Genomic DNA, 17328 nt, shown 5'->3' on the forward strand with positions numbered 1-17328 from the left:
TTTTATGGTTTTAGGTCTTATAGTTAGGCCTTTGATCCATTTGCAGTTAATTTCTTTATATGGTAAGGCGAGAATGCTTTGTCATTCATGAGCTGTGTTAACACAGGGAAAACACAGGAAAATTCTGAGAGGGTAGACAGATAATGGAATTAATTTTGGGGATGTCAAAACTGAAGATGAAACAAATTTAAGAGGAACCAAGGGGATGTTAAGGAGACTAATTTGAAGACAAATATAGCTATGCATCAAAGCCCATTGGAATTAGCAACTAGGTGAACTTGAGAGCTATTTGGTGGAAAGGTACAGATAAAAGCCTACTATGGACTAGAAAGGGAATGAATGTAGAGCTACATCTATCATCATAGAGAGATCATGGAAACAAAGTTGAAGTGAAAAGAAATCTGCAGGAAGATATATAATGTACAAAGTTTTTTCTTTTTTTTTTTTTTACATTGTTTAAAGTTTTAAAACTTGTAAACCACTAACTTCTTTGGGTATATAAATATGTATTGAGAAAATATCAACTTAGGTAGAGGAATTATAAAACTAGTTCATGATAGTGCTATCTCGGAGGGAAATAGATCTGAGGAAGGATATACAAGGGTCTCTATACCTATCTGTAAGGTTTAATTTCTAAAAAACAAAATAGCAGGAGCCTGGGTGGCTCAGCAGCTGAGCATCTGCCTTTGGCCCAGGGTGTGATCCTGGAGTCCTGGGATCTGGTCTCACATTAGGCTCCCAGCATGGAGCCTGCTTCTCCCTCTACCTGTGTCTTTCTCTCTCTCTGTCTCTCATGAACAAACAAAGTCTTAAAAACAAAAAACAGGGATCCCTGGGTGGCGCAGCAGTTTAGCGCCTGCCTTTGGCCCAGGGCGCGATCCTGGAGACCGGGGATCGAATCCCACGTCAGGCTCCCGGTGCATGGAGCCTGCTTCTCCCTCTGCCTATGTCTCTGCCTCTCTCTCTCTGTGTGTGACTATCATAAATAAATGAAAAAAAAATTAAAAAACAACAACAACAACAACAACAAAATAGCTGATGTCAGGTGCACAGTTCTCTATCTGCACGTTTGAAGTATTTCCCCAAATAAGAAGAAAGTCTGCTAATGGAGAAACATGGTGAGAGAATACAGCTAACTGGCCTACTTTGTTTTCTTCATCTTTTCCTTTATAAATCAGAAGGGTCATTCAGTAAATAACCAGTGGGATCTAACAATCCTATACATGTTTTGGAAGTATCAGTTTGTTTTTATTCCCTTTAACAGATGAAGTCAGAGGTTACTTAAAATATCACTGTTGGGACGGCTGGGTGGCTCAGCGGTTGAGCGTCTGCCTTTGGCTCAGGGTCTGATCCCGGAATCCCGGGATCGAGTCCCAGGTTGGGCTCCCCGCATGGAGCCTGCTTCTCCCTCTGCCTGTGTCTCTGCCTCTCTCTCGGTCTCTCATGAATAAGTAAATAACTTTAAAAGAATATATCACTGTTAAATGGTCCTTCGGGAGCACCTGGGTGGCTCAGGTCTTGATTTCAGGTTTCTGAGATAAAGCCCCAAGTTGGGCTCTCTGCTCAGCGGGGATTCTTCTTCCTGTTTCTGCCCCCCACACCCCATACTCAGGCTCTTTATTGCTCTGCTTTAAAATAAAACCTTAAAAAAAAAAAAAAAGGTCTGGTGACTATTTGAACAGAGACTTAATCATTTTAAGAACCAGGAAAGAGGGGATCCCTGGGTGGCTCAGTGGTTTAGCACCTGCCTTCGGCCCAGGGCGTGATCCTGGGGTCCTGGGATCAAGTCCCACAACAGGCTCCCTGCATGGAGTCCGCTTCTCCCTCTGCCTCTCTCTGTCTCTCATAAATAAATAAAACAATCTTAAAACAAACTATATATTCCCTAACTTAAGAACCAAAAATATGAAAAAAAAAAAAAAAAAAAAAAACCAAAAATTTGATCATTCTGTGACAGAGGACGTTAGTGATACATTTCAAGTGTGTTGGAAAAAAAATGCTTGAAGGGAAGGAAATAATGGTTGAAGAAAAAAGTAGCGATAACAAGGTTCTTGAGATGGGAAGAAAGCACTATAGCACTAGTGGCAGTAATAGCCTTGAACAAGATACTTCTCTAAAAGTAACCAAGAATTGGCAGTTTAACACTGTAGAGAGGGAAAGGTGAGGGAACTAGGAGTTAATATCCCTGAATTTCTTCCTGAAATGAGAATTACAGAGCTAAGTCAGATTTGGCAACCAAGGGGCCTATCTTCAGCCTCATGAGACTTTCGTTGAGCAAATGAACTCTTCTACCCCAGTAAAATGGAAGGTCACCATTCTTAGCGAGATATCAATTTGTGGTTCTTCAGTACAGCCTACGACTTCTTACAAATATAGCCTACCCCAATGAAAAGACACTACTATTCAGTGGCTGTCTTTGGGGGAAGTCATTTAACCTCTTTGGCCCTCAGCTTTCACTCACATCTGTTAAAATATCTACTCTTAGGAATCAAGAAGACTGAATTCAAGGGGCACCTGACTGGCTGTCAGAGGAGCATACAACTCTTGACCTCAGGGTTGTGAATACAAGCCCCATGCTGGGTGAAGAATCTTACATAAATAAACTAAAAAAAAATATTGAACAGTAATATAAATGTAAGTTTCGTCCCCAAAGCCTTCCACCATGTTAACCTCCCATCCTAACATTGCTTCGAGTTGTATTATCACTCGTTTTAGGATTCTTATCTCTACATTTACTTTTAAGCCTTCCTATTTCCAAATTTCAGTCCTCAGCTTTTCCCCCAAACCATTTTCTAACAATTCAAACTCAGAAGCTTTACCCTTCATAGGACTTCTATGGAGTTAGGTATATTTTTCATATACTGGCTAATTATGTATCAATTTACCTGGTTTCCACTCACTGCCTTAGCGTAAATTATGGCTACTCTAATTATAATTTATTCTGTACATTAAAATGTCTGTATAATGAGAGCAGAGGATTTGCACTGTATACAACAGTCAAAAACTCCCTTCACGAGGTACCTTTTCATTTTTAGTCTTTTCATCTACATCCATTATGTTCCCTCTAAACCCTGTATCAAGCTTTTACGTATCAAGATGTAACCAGTGTGAACTGCTTCTCAAAGGCCAATATATATATTCAAAAAAGATTGTGGGCCACCTGATTTTGGGCCAAAAAGAAGTGGCTGAGAGCCTCTGCCTTTGGCTCATGGTGTGATCCCGGAGTATCGGGATCGAGTCTCACATCGGGCTTCCTGCAGGGAGCCTGCTTCTCCCTCTGCCTGTGTCTCTGCCTCTCTCTCTCATGAATAAAGAAATAAAAATCTTAAAAAAAAAAAAGAAAAAAGAGGGATCCCTGGGTGGCGCAGCTGTTTGGCGCCTGCCTTTGGCCCAGGGCGCAATCCTGGAGACCTGGGATCGAATCCCACGTCAGGCTCCCGGTGCGTGGAGCCTGCTTCTCTCTCTGCCTGTGTCTCTGCCTCTCTCTCTCTCTGTGTGACTATCATCAAAACAAAACAAAAAAGAAAAAAGAAAAAAGAGAAAAAAGAAAAAAAAAGATTGTAGGCCAGAAAAGAGGCTGATGATTATCAAATAAAGAAGAGTCACGGGCAGCCCCAGTGGCACAGCGGTTTAGCGCCGCCTGCAGCCCGGGGTGTGATCCTGGAGACCCGGGATCAAGTCCCACACGTTGGGCTTCCTGCATGGAGCCTCCTTCTCCCTCTGCCTCTCTCTTTGCTCTCTTTGAATGGATAAATAAATAAATCTTAAAAAAAAATAAAAATAAAAAAAGAATCAGGATTTGCTAACAGTTAACACCTGGGAAAGAAAATGGAAAGGAGAAACTTTACATGTAAGTTGTATTCTCTGAAGACAAGACAGTCCTAACAGCCTAATATAGCATCTTCTTACAAGAGTCAAAAAGACTGAGATTTTAAGTGGGGAATATGTGGCTTTAAACCTTTTCAACTAAAGCTGAGGTCTGAAGAGTAATTATGGATTTTTCATTCTAGAACCTTCATGTTTTTTTTGGGAGGTGGGGTGGGGGGAGGGGGGAAGAGACCAAGCACCCACTGAGTTCATCCAACAAGAAGCCATAACTTTATTAATGATAGAAACAGTACAAATTTCAAACCAAGCTGCAGTTATTCTTTTGAAACACCAAAAAAAGTCCTCGTTTTCATACGGTTACATTGTTAATTCCTGTAAGAAAAGAGATCATTAGCAGTAGTAATACGCAAATTGAGAATTCAGGCCATTAAAATATGAAGTAACTCAGAATAGGCTTTGGGATGAAGCTTCCTAACTGGCTAATATTAAACAGAGAAAATAAAGTCACCCATAACTGGTCGGGGCAGAAGTCAAGGAATAAAGGTTTGGACACTTACCATAATAGCATTTACAATATCATTACTGTTGTTCTTCAGGGCTCGAACTGCCTTTGCTCTTGACACATTTGCTTGTGACATGACCAATTCTATGTCCTTAACCTCTACACCCGTTTCATCAACCTAAGAGAGGGAAAAAAATACACAATAAATTAGAAGGCCAAGAACAACTCCAGTAGTTCTTTGGAGTCAGGAGTCTCTTGAACCTAGATAATATAATTCAGAAACTATTGAACTCCATTGAATTAGATAGTCTAAAGCAATACAGAATCCACTCATCAATACAAACATACTACTATCTGGAGAGGATGAAAAGTATAAAAGATTTCCCTATATACCTCTTCTTCTTCACTCTCCTCTTGTACAGTTGGAGTCTGTGTGTTTTCTTGAATGTTTGAGACAGCTTCACCTTGAACTTTGAATTTCTCAGCAGCTGCTAGTTGTGCTTGCTGAGATAAGTCCTCAATCTATAGGGCAGAAAATACAGATTTATGTAAATAGATCAGTCTGCAGTAAATGAAATACATCATTTTTATCTTTTCTAAACTCTCACTCTAAAACCATTTCAGGGTAACTTACTATATGGCTATAAATGCTTGCCCTCACCAAGATTACAGATCACTGTACAAAGAGAAGTAGTTTAGGGACAGTTGGGGGGGGGGGGGGTAGTGCTCAGCGGTTGAGTGTCTGGCTTTGTCCCAGGGTGTGATCCTGGAGTTTCGGGATCGAGGCCCACATTGGGCTCCCTGCATGGAGCCTGCTTCTCCCTCTGCCTGCATCTCTGCTCTCTCTGTCTCTCATAAACAAACAAACAAACAAACAAACAAACTCTTAAAAAAAAAAAAAAAAAGCAGTTTAGGTATAAAGCAGTGGTTTACAACCAGGAGGTGGTTTTGTCACCAAGGGACATCAATGTCTTGAGATCTTTTTTTTGGTTATCACAACTGGGTAGGATGCTGCTAAACATCTCTAACACTCAGGAAAGCTTTTCTACAATAAAGAATTACCTTATCCCAAATTCCACACCAAAGAATTATCCAACGGAGTATCAATAGGGCTAAGGTTGAGAAACCGTGGTCTAGAGCACATCCAAGAAAACTTTCTTTACCTTGGCTTCCCCAAAAACTATGTAGGTATCTGAAGCTGGGCTCTTGTAGACATCTGGTTTTGTGATGACAAACAGGATATTCTTAGATTTCCGGATAGTGACTCTTGTAACCCCTGTAACCTGTCGAAGACCCAGTTTGGACATAGCCTAAGGAATAGAAAAGAACATCAGATCTTTAACTTCTCTAGAAGCAGGTTCAGAGGGGGATCTGGGTGGCTCAGATGGTTGCATGTCCAACTCTTGATTTCAGGTCAGGTCATGATCTCAGGGTTATGAGATCAAGCTCTACTTCGGGCTCTGCGCTTGGTGGGGAGTCTGCTTCTCCCTCTGCCCCTCCACCTGCTCGTGTGTGAGCTCTCGCTTTCACATAAATGAGTAAATAAAGTAAAATATTAAAAAAAAAAAAAAAAAAAAAGAGAAGTAGCTTTAGAAAGTAAAAAACATAGTAATAACTACATCCAAAGCAAAGCCTTTTCCTAGGCTAACTTTATATAATACTGAATTGGTTTTCAGGACTCCTGTTTTTTTTTTTTTTTTTGCCATAGTAATTTCTATCACTTTAAGTATGATTTTACTACTATGGTTCCTCCTCTCTAAAGCTGCTTCATCATAACTTTTAATCATCGTTTGTAACTTAAAAAATCTTACCTTTCGTGCCTTCTTTTCACTCCGGCTCTGTTTTGCTTTACTGACTGGTTCTTCATCGATTTCAGCTGCTGCTGCCAGCTAAGAAGATAAAACAGCTATGAGTAAACTGGAATATAAGGCCTGGATAACAGAATCCCCATGAGGTTTTCCGTTTATTAAGGTTCACATTTCCTAATATTTAAGTCAGCTCTCAACCCTCGTTTTCCAATGCTTCCTTGACTCAAGTACTTTGACCAGCAAGTAAGAGAATACCCACCTGGGCTTGTTGTGTGGTTGCTTGTGTGGAATCCTGTTCCTCAAGCTCTGGTACTGATTCATCACTGTCAGATTCTGTTCCAGACCCTGAGATGACAAATAACTTTTATTATTTTATAATAGATTATAAGGAGGCACCTCACCACAGCCTGCCTGGATTAAAGGTCACTGGCTTATGCTAGACCTCACAAAGTTAAATGTAAACCAACTGACTTGTGTGAAGCCAGCCTGACAGCCTCCAACTTAGCTAAACTAGTGTGTACACATCCATTAAAGACCCAGCCCCAGAAATAAGAGGTGATAACTAGTTACAGCCAAGCAGTTTATCAACTGTAACTGCTTCCTTTCTCTTAAGGTCTTCACTTGGCACACGCCAACACCAATGACCTATATAACTCCAAATTCTACCCAACAGCCCAACCACCCCCCAAAGGTTCTAGCAGACAAGGTATCTCCAGATAAATAAGATTACATTGTGGAAGTAGACCAGGGAGGACACTTTCCCTTCATCCTTTATATTGGTTTGGGGAAGGCCAGAAGCAGTTGTGTACACACATTCAGCTTTACTTTCAAACTACTTACCCTAGCAATTTGGTTTCATCAATATAACTTGATGATTTTCAATGATTGCCAACCTACAATTCTAACAGTCACCTCTGTTAGAGCCTATCCTGTGACCTCTCCCATTTCTTCCAAATATAATTTACATATTTTACATTTACCTCAATCACAAGGCCAAGCATCAATAAAGACTACTGAGAGAAAAAAAGCATACACCTGCACCATTCTCAGGCTAGGAAAAAAGTCTTGAAAAGGAAGTCCCTTGGGCACTGGTCATTACTAAATCGAAGATGTGAAAAGAAATTCAAGTACTTCCATATTTCCCAACATTTTAGCAAATCCCAGGCCCAGGGACAAGGTTAGTTATGTGGTAGAGATTAGAGCAAATTAAAAGGCCTAATAGGTCTTGGTTTTCAATGTCAGATCATTCAGGTAGAAAAGATGGCAGATTCGTAGTTAGCTTGGACTGTATTATAGATGATGATACAAAACAGACTATCTGAGGTGATGAAAACCAAGATTGTTACACATTCCTAGAGCTTTTGCATTTAAAATTATCACTCTATGTTCTATGTCCAAACACAAGCAGATATACTGGAGAAAGCGGCGCATCCTAGGGTTAGTATTGGTGGGTAGCCCCAGGAGGGGTGTGGGCGACACACCATGCACACAGCAAACCAAGGCAAATACCCTTGTTGTTCTTCAGAACAGGCTGCTTGGCAGAGGGGGTTGGGGCAGGGATCCCAGCAGGTTTGGGGGTGGGCATGTTGACGAGGACCGACTGGAAAGGCACTCCCCCCGAGATTGGTTCCGGGGGAATCAGAGGCGGCAGCTCATCCTCATCAGCAGGGGCTGAGGGCTTACAGGGTGATTCCAGCACCAGCCCAGGTGAGGACGGCAGAAATTGCTGTTTAGGAAGCAGAGGGGGGACTGGGGAGGGAGGGAGAGGCAGAGAGACTGATGGGGTGGGTGCTGGAGAGACAGGTGCTGATCCAGCTTTGGAAAGGACTTTCTCAGAGGAAACTGTTGCTAGAGGAGGAGACATCAGAGACTCAGGAGGAAGAGCCAAAGGGCTTTTTGGGGAATGAAAAGAATCTTTGCTTTTTAACGGAGAAACAGGGAGGGTTTTGGGAGTCTTTGAAGAGACTTTCTGAGCAGAAATGGTCTCTGTAGAAAGGGGTCCTTTAGTACCATTCTTAGCTGAGGGATCTGGGCACACAGGTGAAGCAGAATTCTTCTTGGCCAGGAGACCTTTCTCAGAGGGAGCTGTAGAGCCTTTCTTTACTGGTAGGCCTTTAGAAGCCTGAGGGGCAACGGACCCCAAGGGACATGTGACTGAAACTGGAGACATAGGGGCCTCTTTGGGTGAGGGAGGAATCTCAGATGAGGAAGTGGGGGCACCTTTGGATGGGGTAGCTGGGGCTCTCTTGGGGGATGGAGTTGCTGAGGCACCTTTGGAGGATGGGGTTCCTTTAGAGGATGGAGTCACAGTTGGGGGAATGGAGGCCCCCTTGGGAGATGGGGTTGCTGGGGCCCCTTTGGGGGCTGGAGTTGCCAGAGACTCTTTGTGGGAGGAAAGAGCCACAGTTGAGGGAGGGGGAACCCCTTTGGGAGGTGGAGTAGCTGGGGCATTTTTTGAAGGAGTCATTGCTGGGGGAATGGGGGCCCCTTTGGGAGGTTGGTTAGCTGGAGACTCTTTGGGGGAGGAAGGAGCTACTGATGAAGGGGTGGATATCTCTTTAGGGGATGGGGCTGCTGAGCCCCCTTTGGGAGGAGGAGCCACAGCTGGGGCAGTGGGGGCCCCTTTGGGAGGTGGAGTAACTGGGGCTTTTTTGGAGGCTGGAGTTGCCTGAGACTCTTTGGGGGAGGGAGGAGCTACAGCTGGAGGAATGGTGGTCTCTTTAGGGGATGAGGTTGCTTGTCCCCCTTTGGGAGATGGAGCTGCTGGTGTTCTTTTGGGGGCTGGAGTTGCTTGGGGCTTTTTGGGGGAGGGAGGAGCCACAGCTGGGGCAATGGAGGCCCCTTTGACAGGTGGGTTAGGTGGGGCTCTTTTGGGGGCTGGAGTTGTTTGGGACTCTTTGGGAGAGGAAGGAGCCATAGCCTGGGAAGTAGAGGTCTCTTTAGGGGATGGGGTTGCTGGGCCCCCTTTGGGAGGTGGAGTAGCTGGGGCTCTTTGGGGGTCTGGAATTGTTTGGGACTCTTTGGAGGAGGGAGGAGCCACAGTTTGGGGGGTGGGAGCCCCTTTGGGAGACTGGGTAGTTGGGGATTTTTTGGGGGAGGAAGGAGTCATAGTTGGGGGAGTGGAAATCTCTTTAAGGGATGGAGTTGCTGGGCCCCCTTTGGGAGGTGGGGTAGCTGGGGTTTTTTTGGAGGCTGGAGTTGCTTGAGACTCTTTGGGGGAGGAAGGAGGTACAGCTTGAGGCGTGGTGGCCCCACTGGGAGGATGGGTAGCTGGAGACTTTTGGGGGGAGGAAGGAGCCACACTTGAGGGAGTAGAGGTCTCTTTAGGGGGTGGGGTTGCTGGGCCTCCTTTGGGGGAAGGAGGACCCACAGCTGGGGCAGTGGGGGCCTCTTTGGGAGGTGGAGTAGCTGGGGTTCTTTTTGGGGCTGGAGTTGCTGGAGACTCTTTGGGGGATGAAGGAGCCACAATTGAGGGAGTGGAGGTCCCTTTGGGAGGTGGGTTAGCTGGGGTTCTTTTTGGGGCTGGAGTTGCTTGAGAGTCTTTGGGCGAGGAAGGAGCCACAATCGAGGGAGTGGAGGTCTCTTTTGGGGATGGGGTTGCTAGACCACCTTTGTGGGAAGGCGGAGCCACAGCTAGAGCAGTGGGGGCCCCTCTGGGAGACTGGGTATCTGGAGATTCTTTGGGGGAGGAAGGAGTCACAGCTGAGGGAGTGGAGGTCTTTTCTGGGGATGGGGCTGTGGGGCCCCCTTTGGGGCAAGGAGAAGCTACAGCTGGGGCAGTGGAGGTCCCTTTGGGAGGTGGGTTAGCTGGGGTTCTTTTGGGGGCTAGAGTTGCTTGAGACTCTTTGGGGGAAGAAGGAACCACAGCTGAGGGAGTGGAGGTCTCTTTAGGGGATGGGCTTGCTGGCCCCCCTTTGGGAGATGGAGGAGTTGTGGCTTGTCTGGGGGCTAGAGTTGCTTGGGACTCTTTGGGGGAGGGAGGAGTCACTGCTGGGGCAGTAGGGGTCCCTTTGGGAGATGAAGTAGCCGGGCCTCTTTTGGGGGCTGGAGCCGCTTGGGCCTTTTTGGGGGATGAGGTTGCTGGGGCTCCTTTGGGGGAGGAAGGAACCACAGCTGGAGGAATGGAGGCCTCTTTGGGAGATGGGGTATCTGAGGTCTCTCTAGGGGATGGAGTGGGTGAATGCTTCTTGGCCAGTGACCCTTTAGGGGCTTGAAGGGAAAGACTGGCCTCTGGAAGAAAGGAAGCTTCAACCGGAGAAACAGGGGATGATGAGTGATTTCCAGCAGGAGTATCAGGGATAGCAGGAACACTTTTAGAAAGAGAAGGAGAAAGAGTTAAGGTAGTAGGAGCTGAACCCTTCTTGGTTGGACGTCTTTTAGTTTGAGGAGACACCTTAGTCCCTAAAGGAGATGAGGAGTCACCTAAGTAAGTTCCTTGAGAAGATGCATTAACAGAAAGACCAGAGTCCTTAGTTGGGTGCCTTTCAGGAGAGGAAGCCACAGGTGCCAATGCTGAGGTATGAGAAATACCATGAACTTTCTTTGTACCATGAGGAAGAGAGGGAAAGGGCTCAGACTTGAGAATTTCAGGGGCTAGTGCCATGGCAGCTGGAAAAGCAGAAACATTCTGGGAGGATAAAGTCACAGCTGAAGCCACAGGGCAACTTTCCGACGCTGGAGGAACCAAAGGTAAAACAGAAAGAGTGAAACTACCCTTCTTATCTGGATGGCTTTTATGAGCTAAAGAGACATCTCCTAGATTAGGGCTGGCTTTAGCGGCAGGAGTGGAGGCATCTTTGGTAATTGTAGGGACCACCCCAACAGCGGCATCATGTTCCAAAGGAAATGTAGCTACGGCTGGGGTAGTGAGAGAACTTTTGAGAAGCAGACTAGAGGAGTCTGTGCTTGAACAAGGATCTGTCTTGATTACAGAGGTTGGAGAATTAACATCCAGAGGAGAGGGAGCAGTACTGGCTTGTGTAACTACAGAGAGAGGCTCTACAAGGTTTCTCTTTGCTAAGGTGGCTTCAGGAGAAAGAGTTCTCTCCAGAGATGATGATATACTTTGGGGAGCGGGGAGATTTTTAGGGGCTGCCAGGGCCAGTGGTATTAGAGTAGAGTCTTTCTTGGTAGGAAGTCCTGCCTGGGCTGGTGAAGCAGGGGTTCCAACAGCAGAGAGAGGTACAGTTTGGAGATCTTTTTGTGTTGGTAACTTTACCAAGGCTGATGCAGGGAGACTTTTGGGGTTCTCAGGGGCTGACAGAGGAGAGACTGGTATTCCCAGAGGGGTCACTTGAGGAATAGAAAATTCTTTGGGAGCCACAGGAGCCATAACCAAGGAAGCATGGGAAGCTGAGTCCTTATTACTTATGGGACCTGATGAAGTTGGAGGAGACACACAAGTAGTCACTTCAAAGGTAGTAGGTGCTGCAGAAATTTTAGAGAGGTTAGTCATAACAAATGGGGTGGTTGCAACAGAACAAACAGAAGTTTCTTTCAAGCTTGGACTCCCTGGAGGAGGAATTTGGGTCACCAAAGGCTGAGGATGAGTGACATTAGGAGAGCCTTTGAGAATGACAGAGCCTGTAGGAGATAATGGAGAAGAGGTATCTACACTTGAGCCAGAAAAGGAGGCTATGTCAATGATGGCAGAGGGATCTTTGTCAACAGAAAGAGCCAGAGGGGAAGCTGAAGCCCCCACTGGAAAAGTAGCCATAGCAGCAGGAGCCACCTCATTTCTAGAAGGCAGTGGAGGAATTACAGATCTCTGAGAAGGATAAGAGGCCCCTATGGGAGAATGATCTGCAGAAATGGCATCCACTTTAGGATTTGACAAAACATTAGGGCCTGTTTGACCTAAGGTCTGAAGAGGAGAACCAAGAGAACTCTGATGTAAAGGTGTAAGATGAGAGCCTGGAGAAGTGAGGGAAACTGGAGGGATACTAGGAGCCACAGATAGACACTGAGTTGAAAGAGATAACACAGCAGGTGAACTAAGGGGTCCCTTTAGGCTGAGGCTTTCAGGGTTTTGTGGAGAAGTCAGAGCTGAGGAAACAGGGATGTCTTTGAACTGAGGAGGAGTGATGGGTGGCATCTGAGGACTTGAGGCTACTCCAGACTGAACAGAGGCCAAGGGAGTTCCAAGATGGGAAGGTACAGTACTGACGATACCTGGAGGGATGGGGGTGCCTTTTGGATTAGGGTCTACCTGCAAGGGAGCTTGAATAGGACAGGTCTTTGGATCTAAGAAAGCAATGGGAGGGGACAGAGATGTCACTGACCCAGATTCAGCCACAGCAATCAAAGGAGGAGAACTAAGAGGGTTAAGTGGATAAGCAGAACTCTTTTGAACTGAGTGGGGAGCCAAGGCCACCAGTGCCAAGGGAGCTGAAGAGGAATGGGCACCTTTTGTCGGAGTTATCATGGGAGAGGCCAGAGCTAAGGCAGCTGGGGAGATGGGAGGCCCTCTTAGGTTGGGTAGGAAAGCTGGGGTGTCAGTGGGGGAATGGGCAACTCCCAAAGGCAGGGCTGTCCCAGAGGATGACTGGGGAAAAGGAGCTTCCAAAGGGGTTGAGACAACACCAGAGGGAGAAGGGAATGGGGAAGGCTGGTTAGGGGTTGCCAGAGGGCATTGCTGGGGGGCCAGGGAACAAGGAGGGGGAAGGGTAGATTCAGACTGCCCTAAGGCAGCAGTGACACTCAAGGCTGAAGACACAGGAAGCACAGCTGGAGGAGAAAAGCAAAAAGGGGAATAAAAAAGGGAAGGAAAAAAACAAAGGTGAGTTATGCAGCCCAACTTGGTACAACATGCCTCATAGGAAACACAGAATTTTTAATCTGAGAATGAAAGTCACCACACAGGATTAGACAAAGGTGACAGGCAACAGCAACCTCCCCAAACATACTTCAATGGTTGAATAAGAATACATCCCTCTCTCCATCTCCCACATTTCCCAAGTTCTACCAAAAAGAAGCAAACTATTTTAAGGTGGAGATAACAGTCTAAGCAGCCTATTAGTCTCTAAATGGGGGAGCACCAGGCCTAGGAGTGGGTTGGGAATACCATGCTTTCCACCCTTTGTCAGATTTGCCCTCCCTTCCCTCCTTGAACAAACCCAAAGTATCTCTTCAGGCCATAGAATACCACTAGGATAGCTGCTCTACTGTCAAGGATGACAAACTGAAACCACATATTGAAAACTGGAACAAGGAAAGTAGGGACTGGTGATGATGGGAGTTGGATATGAATGAAACAACAAACAAACCTAAGTCTTTATATGCTCAGGCTTTTACTAGGTCAAGAAAAATCTGACTCGTAGAACAAAGTTTTAGGAAGGTGGTGTCGACGTACAATTCTATATGAACTATTAAATACTAAGTCACTTTGCCTCCCTGTGCCTGTTTACCTACTCCCCTAAAACAAACAAGCAAGCAAGCAAACAAAAAAAAACCCAACTCAACCACAAATGGGATGTACTTCATAATCTCTACCTACACACTCTCCTAGGTATAGTTAGCTCTTCAGACATCAATTTAAGATGAATCAGACTGCCAGGGAGAGAGTTTAGTCACAAGGGTAGGGACTCTATTATGAAATCGTAGCCCAACTTGTTAAACCAGACTGTGGTTCTATTTTGGAAGTAGGGAATTGGAGTGGAGAATATATTGGCTCTCCACCCCTTAATCTGGATAAGTATGTCATCCTGCCAAAATAGACCAATGTTCCACACTACAGTAAAGCTCAGCAAAAGATTTTCTGAATGATAAAAATTCACAATTTATTCAACCAGTAATCCTGAAATTGTGAGAGAAAAGACAAGTGGCCCAATCAGTTTTTCCCGGAGAGTAGGTAGGTCAAAGTCTTAGGATTAAGGTGCAAATGCCTCCAAACATATTAATCACAATTTGAAACTTAGAATGTTTCTTCTGACTAGAGTTCAAAATAGGATAAGGCCCAATTTTCTTGCTTTAGACACCATAACCAATTCCCGGGGCTAGTTTTCGCATTTGTTGAAAGAAAAAATTCAATGTTTTACCACTGGTACTACCTTAGTATTACAAAACCTATTGTGCAAGCTCAAACTATTCAGAAACAAACTTAACAGCACTAAGAATGACTTCAAAAGCAAATAGCATTTGTTTTGAGGCTTGAAACCAGATTATTCTACATTCATCTGAATTTCAGTCTCCACATTTGTAAAGCCAAATTGTTCAATAAGGCTCTGGTTAGCACTGAATTACAGGATCTTTAGAGACCAGTCCTTTATTTTCTCCTTCTGTTAAGTCCCTTGAACTTCAAGGATGTCATATAGCTTGTTCACTAGCTTAGAGGCCCCCTCCCTTTCTTTTCTAGCAGCTGTATTAATCCCTTCAGCTGCTAAAATCAGACAGGTGGGGAGAGAGAACCTCAATGCTTTCAACTATAAACAACTCTATTTTAATTCCAGAAGAAGAAAGAAATTGCCCTTAAGTGACAGGTGGAGTTTAAAAAAAATTTTGCATTAAGAAAAAATGAGTATGGAAGTTACAGCCTGAAGATTTCCTTATTTCAACACAACTGACGCAGCAAGAATATCATTAAATATTTTTCAATACCTCTCAAGTTTTCTAGAGAAGTATTTTAACCAGAATTCAAGACTTGCCTTTACACTACGTTTATATCCATCAATTTCAAAGCTGAAGAGCAAAGGAAAAGTCTTATTTCAATTTTGGGTTCCAGGCAAGCTGTTGATGCAGGCACTATTCCAGCACACTAGAAACATCTTAGCACCAACCCATAAAGTGAGTTAACCAACCTAGGAGGGCGGGGGGCCCAGCGGGGCACATTTACCTCCAGCACACATCTCATCCAGACATGTGATGAAGGCACAGTGCCAAACTCTGCCATCTAAAACCTTGATGCAACTTGCTGGCTGGAACTTCACAAAAGCTCAGGTCTCCTTGGCCTGCAAGTGTGTCATCCAGTTCCAATAAGTAAGAATCACCAAGCCCCTTCCCCGCTCGGTTTTTCTCTGTGGGTTGAGGGTTGGTTCCGCAGAACAGTCTGTGAGGCAGTTGTCATACACTACAAAGCAGGCCAGGGGGCTTTTAATGCTCCTGGATCTTAAATATACGGTTTATATTCCATTCCCTAATTACGTCCCTCCAGGACAGCAGTTAATACCATGGATTCTCCTCCCTGGTAAAGCTACAGCCATCGTCAAGGAGTTAACCCTCAAAGACCTCGTTTTACCCACCGAATGCTCTTAGGGTCAATCGTACATTTTAATGCACAGTAAGGGGGGGGGGGGACCTACCTGTCTCAGCCTGGGGCTGTGGCAACTCCTGCTCTGTAGCAGGGACGGTTTCTGTGGCTTCACCAGGCATTTCTGAAGGGAATAAAAAGGAGGCCTGAATTGACTGGGATCCGTTCTGCTACCCAACCCAGAGTCAAATATCCTTTAAAAACTCTGCGAAGGGCTGTTAAGAAAAAACAAACAAACAAAACCATCAGGGTGTTTGGGGACAATCTTCCCCACAGCAGCCAGGAATACGTAAACAAGAAGCCGCGAGCCTCCGATCCCGGATCCAGCGGATCACCTTCCTCTACCTCTCTTCACTCCGCAGGGCACAGCCTGCTAGCGCCCGGGAGTTCCTTTCACACCGCACTCCACATCCCACAAAGGCGACAGCCGCCACCGCGTTCTCGGGCCGAGGCAGAGGCTCCTCGGACGCTGCCCTGCAGCACCTCCCCTCCGCCGCTCACGCCGCCGGGACGCCCGGTGGCCGACATCGCGCGCCTTAGGTCCCCGCACTCGCTTGCCACAATTAACGGCGTGTGCGTGTGCGCGGGGGGGCTGTTCCCAGGCTGTGACCCCCTTAACCTCCTTTAGGTCTCGTGAGGCCGGCCCCAGCCGCAGACGCGCTCCGCTTCCGCCCCCAACACCGCAGCGGCTCTCCTCTCCCCGGCCTCGGCCTGCGGGTCCGGCGCGCGGGCCCCCTGCCCTGCTTTTGCCAGGACGTCAACCGCAGACCCCATTTTGTCCGGAGGCCCCAAGGCCACACTTCCCTGGGCCGAGCGGGGACCCAGTCATCCTGCAGAGCCTCCGGCTGCCCTTAGCTCTCAGGCCGCGGGCCGGCTTAGTCCGCAAGAAAGGCGGATGGCTGCGGATAGAGAGTAGCGGCGAAGACAGGACTTACTGTGCGCGGAACGCGGAACCAAGATGGCGGCGGAAAGAGAGCGAGCGAGAGCGTGACCCACGCCTGTTGCAGGAGGAAGCCTGGCGGCGGGGGCGGGGCCACAATGCGATTCCGGGTCAGGAGCGGCCGCAGTCACTTCCGGTAACGGGTGACCCGTCCGAGTGTTCGCGGGTGGAGGTGGGACGAGGTCTAAATAAGGGTAAGAGCTGGGAACGCGGCGCGTCGGCCTGGCGGGACCGGTCGTCCCGAGCTCTGCGGCCCTTCCCGTCCGCCGCGTCCAGGCATGTTTGACACCCGAAGGGAAGCTGACGACGGAGCCGCCTCTGCGCGCTCGGCACTGAAGCCGCGCGGCGGTACTACGTACAGTGACTTTTCATTTCCCCTTTTCAACGAATGCAGGGATATAGGAGACGCTAAATAATACCGGGTTCCACGGATCGTGGTCACATTATTGCAAGGCAGCGGTGACTTAGGTTAATCCTCCGCTATTTTACTTTTGGAATACACGGTTTAGACCGGTGCTGAAGCTAGTCGATTGCACTCCTCGGAAGAGCGATACTATTTTTTTTTTCTTTTTCTTTTTTTGGCCTCCTTTTAGGTAAACAGATACTATTCATTCTAGTAGTCCCAGCCCTCACGTTAAGAAATAATGCTTTAGGGGCAGCCCAGGTGGCTCAGCGGTTTAGCGCCGCCTTCAGCTCAGGGCTTGATCCTGGAGACCGAGAATCGAGGCCCGCATCGGGCTCCCCGCATGGAGCCTGCTTCTCCCTCTGCCTGTGTCTCTCAAGAATAAATAAAATCTTTAAAATAAGAAAATCATGCTTTACACGGTAAGAGTCTGGACAGTAGGGTGTAATTTCAGTGTTTGTGTTAGTGAAAGCCCATGGCGCAATTACCCTACCGAAACCAGCCTGCGCTGTTCGCGTTGTGGCTGCCTTTTAAGGGAAGCAGCGACTATGCTTTGGAAACTACTTGTGAAGTGAGGATTCATAAATTAGAATTCAATTAAAT

General features: G+C 46.5%; 2 protein-coding genes across 10 annotated transcripts in view; one reads left to right on the plus strand and one right to left on the minus strand.

Moving 5' to 3' along the window:
* Positions 1 to 4075: 4075 nt before the first annotated feature.
* Positions 4076 to 16478, minus strand: NACA (nascent polypeptide associated complex subunit alpha). Of its 8 annotated transcripts, none has more exons than XM_077913429.1 (9): positions 16318 to 16478; positions 15435 to 15597; positions 7648 to 12864; positions 6398 to 6483; positions 6142 to 6219; positions 5494 to 5640; positions 4724 to 4852; positions 4386 to 4508; positions 4076 to 4200 (listed from the first exon to the last, which is right to left on the minus strand). In XM_077913429.1, the coding sequence occupies exons 2-9, from the start codon at positions 15502 to 15504 to the stop codon at positions 4186 to 4188; spliced, it is 5865 nt and encodes a 1954-aa protein (XP_077769555.1). In that variant the 5' UTR covers positions 15505 to 15597; positions 16318 to 16478; the 3' UTR covers positions 4076 to 4185. The 8 variants fall into 8 exon arrangements, with proteins under 8 accessions (XP_077769555.1, XP_077769556.1, XP_077769554.1 ...); XM_077913430.1 differs by having other exon boundaries at positions 15435 to 15506; positions 16318 to 16475; XM_077913428.1 differs by having other exon boundaries at positions 15435 to 15506; positions 16187 to 16326.
* The window catches only part of HSD17B6 (hydroxysteroid 17-beta dehydrogenase 6), a 68367-nt gene continuing 67082 nt past the window's right edge, over positions 16044 to 17328 (plus strand). For both annotated transcript variants that reach the window (XM_077913443.1, XM_077913444.1), the window contains exon 1: positions 16044 to 16458. The gene's annotated coding sequence lies outside the window, so the exon portion shown is untranslated. The remainder of the gene's footprint in view (positions 16459 to 17328) is intronic.

The sequence above is a fragment of the Canis aureus genome, chromosome 11 (genome assembly GCF_053574225.1).
Source record: "Canis aureus isolate CA01 chromosome 11, VMU_Caureus_v.1.0, whole genome shotgun sequence".
NCBI classification, from domain to species: domain Eukaryota; kingdom Metazoa; phylum Chordata; class Mammalia; order Carnivora; family Canidae; genus Canis; species Canis aureus.